The sequence below is a fragment of the Xenopus laevis genome, chromosome 1S (genome assembly GCF_017654675.1).
Source record: "Xenopus laevis strain J_2021 chromosome 1S, Xenopus_laevis_v10.1, whole genome shotgun sequence".
In the NCBI taxonomy this organism is placed as follows: Eukaryota; Metazoa; Chordata; class Amphibia; order Anura; family Pipidae; genus Xenopus; species Xenopus laevis.
Window position 1 is genome coordinate 200,416,708 of NC_054372.1, and position 6,822 is coordinate 200,423,529.

The following is a 6,822-nucleotide window of genomic DNA, read 5'->3' on the forward strand; positions in this document are numbered from 1 at the left end:
GGGAAAACAGCTACAGTATATCTTTCTTTGGAAAAAAAATAACTCACCCAGACCCAAAAAGGGCCTGGGCAAATCACAAAATCCACCAGAGATCCACCAAGGAACTGCTAGCCTAATGTTACCCTCCTAAAGGGAGGGGGTGATATCACTCCAACTTGCAGTACAGCAGTAAAGAGTGACTGAAGTTTATCAGAGAACAAGTCACATGACTGGGGGCAGCTGAGAAACATACAGGTAGACTCCAAGTAAAACATTTTGCCGCACCCTGTGTGAGATCAGGAGATAAAACAAGTCCCACTGGTTATAGAGATAGAGAAGAACTTTCAGTTTTGTTTCTTGTTCCTGATTTCAGTGATGGCGACTGCTGATCTGAGAGACGAGCTGAGCTGCTCCATCTGCCTGAGCATTTATACTGATCCTGTATCCCTGCCGTGTGGCCATAACTTCTGCCGGGACTGTATTGGGACAACATGGGACACCCAGGAGGAAACTTTCCTAGAAAATCCTTCTTGCCCTGAATGTAGAGAGAGATTTAGTAGGAGTAGGAGACCTGAACTGACAACAGACTGGAAGCTGCGTGGCCTGGTGGAGAGATTCCTTCCAACTGAGACAGAGCCGGGGGAGACTGGGATCTTCTGCACCTACTGTGTCCTCTCTCCTGTACCTGCTGCTAAATCCTGTCTCCTGTGTGAGGCTTCTCTGTGTGATACCCACCTGAGGGGGCACAGCAAGTCAGCAGAACATGTACTGACCCAACCCACCGACTCCTTTATGGGGAGAAAATGTTCTGTACATCACAAGGTTCTGGAGTATTACTGCTGTGAGGAGTCTGTCTGTGTCTGTGTGTCCTGCTGTCTGGCCGGAGAGCACAGGGGCCACAGGGTGGAGCTGCTGAGTGAGGCCTCTGAGAAGAAGAAAGAGAAACTGAGGAAAGTTCTGGAGAAACTGAGCCAAAAGAAAAAGAAGACTAAGAGAGGAGCCCAGAGACTGCAGGAGCGCAGGAGAGAAGTGGCAGAAAAAGCAGCCGGTGAGACAGAGAGAGTCACTGCCCTGTTTAGAGACATCAGGGAACAGCTGGAAGCCCTAGAGAAGCGACTCCTGAGTGACATCTCCAGCCAGAAAGAGAAGCTCTCACTCACACTCACTGATCTGATGGAGCAGCTGGAAATAAAGAAGGACGAGCTGTCCAGGAAGATCCGTCACATTGAGGAGCTGTGCAACATGGCAGATCCACTCACTGTCCTACAGGAACGGGAATCACATGGAGCTGCAGATAATGAGGGGGGCAGAGAGAGACATGATATAAAGGTCCCTGCTGTAGGGGATCTGGATGTGGATCTGATCTCAGAGACATTACTCACAGGCTTAGCTGCCATTGTGACTGGGGTAAAGGGAAGGATCTATGGGCAGGAGGCTACAGACCTGTTACTGGATATAAACACGGCTGGGAATGATGTATCTGTATCAGGGGACAGAAAATTTGCTTCCTTCTCACTCACAGACCAGCGTCACCCACAAACCCCAGAGAGATTTCAGTTGGTGCCTCAGACTTTAAGCAGCAGGAGTTTCCCCTCAGGGCGACATTACTGGGAAGTGGAGGTCAGTGAATCAGGGGAGTGGGGGGTAGGGGTGGCCTATCCCAGTATAGAGAGGGGAGAGGGTCAGTCCTGGATTGGGAATAATAACAAGTCCTGGTGTTTGTACAGATGGCATAATAATAACTATACAGCTACACATGACAGTAAAGACACACAGTTACCCCACGTCCCTTCCTGCAGGAGAATCAGGATCTCATTGGACTATGAGGCCGGACGTCTGTCCTTTTATGAGCTGAGTGAGCCAATCAGACACTTACACACCTTCACTGCCACATTCACTGAGCCCCTTCATGTTGCATTCTGGGTATGGGGGGGTGATGATGATGATGATGATCGTGCCTGGGTGAGAATCATTAGTTAGGTCACTGCCCAGCATTAAACCCATTGCCAGAGTTGCCCTTAGCCCAGTGGAAAGGAAAGAAGGAAGGAGAACTAAACCCTAGACCTGAATATGGTTAGAAATGTCACATTGTATATACTGAACTTATAAAACCAGGCTATAGATTCAGCATGTCCCTAGAAGTAATGATGCCGACCTTAAAGGAAAAGTTAAAACTAAATAAACTTTATGAGAAAGGTGCAGGTAAATACAACTATGAAAAGTCACAGTATCGCTGCTCTGGGTCCCTGTTCTTTACACATTGGTCTGGGATCAGAATTCCTCCTCAAACTCCCTCACTCCCTTCACTTGATTTTATTTGATCCTAGAGTAGAGCCGACAGCCAGAGACACAGCAGGGAAGTCACACAGGACTGACGAGGAAATGTTCCACAATTGTTTTCAGGCTGTGAAATATTCAGCATTTAATTCACCCAAATATCCCCATGTGTCATTGCCAGACCCGGATTTCTATAATCAGCGCTACTAGGTCCTAGTGCCTGCCTGCTGTCACACACACCCCTCTCATGCAAGTTCATGTTGGACAGGGTCGGACTGTGGGGCCCGGGGCCAACTGGTACTGCTGGTCCAGGGCCCCCCGGGCCTAACTATCACGTGCTGAGCTTGGCGCAACTGCATGAACGGCGTAAGTGGCGTCTCTCGGTGCACATGTGCATATCGGGAGGGGGGTCTGACCTGGCAGGTTATTTCACTGATGCCGGATGGCTGGGGAGCTGCAGTTCTGTACAATGTGACTGGGTGACATGCCACCCCTGAAATTTTGCTGCCCTAGGCCTGGGCTTTTGTTAAACTCCCATATACTCTTTTTCCCGGTGTGCAGAGATATTTATATTACAACATAATGTTCTGTCCCCATTTTATTACAAATGTTACTGAGTATGGCAGATAAAAGCCTTTTAGTTCTCTGCAATTTGACGGTATATATAGTGAGTAAAGTACCCCCTGTTGTAAATTATAAGGATATTATAAGTTACCGAGGAGTTTCATGACCATATAAAAGTACGAGGCCGAAGGCCGAGTTATACAGGTCATGGAACTCCGAGGTAACTTCTAATATCCTCATATTTTACAACTGGGGGTACTTTATTTATTATAATACACAAGTTTCAGTGAGTCATGTGACAGAAATGACATCAGAACTCACCGTTTATAACTGATGACATCAGAACTCACCGTTTATAAGGATATAATTTACAAGATATTAATGGCTTTTGTGTATTATAAATGAATTTACCATTAGTTCTCTGTGATAAAAACACTGTATGACAATGTCTTAATATTCCTGTTACTTACAGGGTTGGACTGGCCCACCGGGGAACCGGGGAAAATCCTGGTGGGCCCCACATTCCTTTGTCTGGTCATAAAAGAAATTTTAAAACAATTTATTTCAACTATACACTTCTCTCATTAAAGATTCAGTCCAATCACTCTTTACTGTTAAACATGTTATTAAGAGAAGCAGCAGTCTGAAGCAATTGTTTCAGTTTTCTGCCAGTGAAGATAAAGTGAAGGTCCGGGGAGTAGGAATATGGGACAAGGAAAAGGAGAAAAGAAACTGCATTAAGGGACCTGCAGATAAAAGGTAAAAGAGAAAAGAATTGGGAGACATTAGTTACATTAGTGGAGCAAAATAGGGAAGATTTAAACATTTGGGAGAATAGAAAGGGGCAGGGGAGATAAAAGATAAGGGAGACAAGGAAAGATGGGGGAAGGGAAGTTTTGCTGAAATCAATGTTATTTCAAACTCTATCAACTCTATCATCCTCTATGTGGCAATTTCATAGTTAATTGAAGGTAACTCATGCAGTGGAATCCTGATCATTAACTCTTTACTAACTTTCCCAGCTCTTACTTGTGTTTCACTTATATCCAGCAGTATTACTAGTTTTGTGTGTCCCTCCAAAAACAGAGGCAGGAGGAGTGACACAGGGAGAATTTGCAGTGTAGATGGGAAAGTAAGGGTTAATCATATAAACTGCAATGTAAGCAGCACAGGGATAGAGAGGGTTTGGGCTGTTCGTCTGTCTGTCTGTCCACTGCATTGCTCTGTACTCTCACTAAGCTTCTATTGGCAAATGGAGCCCAGTCCCATACCTCCCAACTGTCTCCCAACTGTCTCGTATTTCATGGGACAGTCTTGATATTGACAGCTGAACTCACAGTCCTGGGTTTGTTACTGAAATGTCCCGACTTTCTGTTTGATCTCCTGCACTGAACAGCCAGAAACAGATACACAGTTTCTAACTTAATTGGCTTTTGGCAGAGAGACCAGAAAAGATACTTTTGTAACAATTTAAGATAAGCAGGTCTCTTGGAGAAACTGTGACTTGTAGTTTAAAGGGCAATTCTACAGTGGCGTAACTACCGAGGGTGCAAAGGGTGCAAGTGCACCACGGCCCATTATCTCTGCACCGGCGAAGGGGCCCCGCATACCTGGAGGGGAAGTAGGTTCCCGAAAAAAGATTTTAGTGTAAAGTGAGGGCAAGCGCTTATTGCCAGATCAGGCATATGATGTCATCATCAGCAGCCACTCTGTAAAAAATGCAGAGCTTCGGAAACAGCGTCAGTGCCGGGAACGAGCGGAAAGAGCAGTCCCCATCTAGAAAGTGATGGATGAGCGTAAGAGCCTAGAAGAAGTAATGAGCTCTGCACTGTTTTACTGTCCACTTCTGAAATTAAATTTGACCGAGGAGGCGGGGGACTGAGCTGCCTTTTAAGAGTAAACAGACATTTGTTCTCTACTTAATAAATGGATGAGCTGACAGGTAAACTTATGAAGTAGGTGGGGGTGGTGGAAGTTCTCTATCAGTTCTACAGGCCTCTCATGCTCTATTAAATGTATTATATGCCTCAGCTAAACATTCAGGTTGTGAGAGCTGCCTGTGCTGTACCGTTACTCTTCTGCTCAGAATTTCTTCTTATAAAATTGTAGTTGCCATCAATGTTGTAATAGACACTGCTTTTTAATCTGTGGTCTTTCATATTTAGTTAGGGTCCCACAGTTCAAATTTCTGTGGTGGGCCCCTGGTACCCCAGTCTGCCACCGCTTCTTGTCATGCCTGGGGATACTGTGTTAAATATCCATTTCCCATAATACAGGCATCTCTGGGGTTAATGAAGTGCCCATCTATAACTGCAGTAAAATGCTTTTATCTTAAACTAGCCTTGCAGTCCTACTATATTTATTATTGTTTGGTTCATAGTTGCAAAGCTTCAACAGGAGGAACTTCAGCTTTAGGTCAGGCCCAGGCAGTAGCAAAAAGCAAGAAAGAAGTGGACATTACAGTGGCAGCGCAAAGAGCATTTAGGCAGCTGAACTAAAACTAGCCACCAGTAACTAGTATTTATATAGTATGGTTATAATATTTGTCACTTCATATAATTGGGCAATTTATGCAAGAGCCACTGATGTTTGAGGCAGTGTTCACTGTGTGTGCCCAAAACTGCAAAATCATGGACACTGACAACCACTTAATATACCGTATATACTCGAGTATAAGCCGAGGTACCTAATTTTACCTACGAAAACTGGGAAAACTTATTGACTCGAGTATAAGCCTAGTCACAACTACAGCCCTGTCTCCCAGCAGCGCACATTCCGCCAAAGCGACCCCCCAGCGATCAACCGGACTTTTTTGCAAAGTTGATGGTGACAGAGAATTGCCAAAAGGATTACTGTGTGTATTGTCCCACTGTCCCACTACCATGTGCAGAGGGTGCTGTGTGATATTGCCATCACTATTAATCTTTCGTATAACCAACAGAGGGCGCTGTGTGATATTGCCATCACTATTAATCTTTCGTATAACCAACAGAGGGTGCTGTGTGATATTGCCATCACTGTTAATCTTTCTTATAACCAACAGAGGGCGCTGTGTGATATTGCAGTCACTGTTAATCTTTCTTATAACCAACAGAGGGCGCTGTGTGATATTGCAGTCACTGTTATTCTTTCATATAACCAACAGAGGGCGCTGTGTGATATTGCCATCACTGTTAATCTTTCTTATAACCAACAGAGGGCGCTGTGTGATATTGCAGTCACTGTTAATCTTTCTTATAACCAACAGAGGGCGCTGTGTGATATTGCCATCACTGTTAATCTTTCTTATAACCAACAGAAGGGGCTGTTTGATATTGCCATCACTGTTAATCTTTCCTATAACCAACAGAGGGCGCTGTGTGATATTGCACTCACTGTTATTCTTTCATATAACCAACAGATGGCGCTGTGTGATATTGCAGTCACTGTTATTCTTTCATATAACCAACAGAGGGCGCTGTGTGATATTGCAGTCACTGTTATTCTTTCATATAACCAACAGAGGGCGCTGTGTGATATTGCAGTCACTGTTATTCTTTCATATAACCAACAGAGGGCGCTGAGTGATATTGCAGTCTCTCCCCAAGTGAACTGTTGGTATAGGAATGATTAAAAGTGACTGCAATCTCAGCTACTGCCCACTGATTCGAGTATAAGCCGAGGTAGACTTTCAGTACATTTTGGATGCTGAAAAACTCGGGTATAAATGGTACATGTTAATTGGTAGCAAGTGAGGGAATACAGGGATATGGAAGATAGTTCATAGTACAAGTTGATCCAGGGACTGGTCCCATTACATCTTGGAGTCAGGAAGGAATTTTTGGAGAGGCTTCAAATGGGTTTTTCGCCTTCCTCTGGATCAACTGTCAGTTAGGCAGGTTATATATAGAGTTATAAGGTTGAACTTGATGGACGTGTGTCTTTTTTTCATCCTCACTTACTATTTCCCTATGTGCATATTATATGTACAGTATGTGAATGTATACTGCTTGCTTCCTATAG

General features: G+C 44.5%; 1 protein-coding gene across 3 annotated transcripts in view; it reads left to right on the plus strand.

Annotated features, from left to right (window-relative positions):
• LOC108704993 (E3 ubiquitin-protein ligase TRIM39) overlaps positions 1–2,934 on the plus strand; it is a 54,080-nt gene extending 51,146 nt beyond the window's left edge. For 2 of the 3 annotated variants that reach the window (XM_041580708.1, XM_041580709.1), the window contains exon 2: positions 594–2,934. In XM_041580708.1, the coding sequence (XP_041436642.1) occupies positions 594–1,959 (1,366 nt within the window). In that variant the 3' untranslated portion in view covers positions 1,960–2,934. Of the gene's footprint in view, positions 1–223 lie in introns of those variants that run through there. The other variant, XM_018241737.2, reaches the window with a different exon arrangement.
• The last annotated feature ends 3,888 nt before the right edge of the window (positions 2,935–6,822 follow it).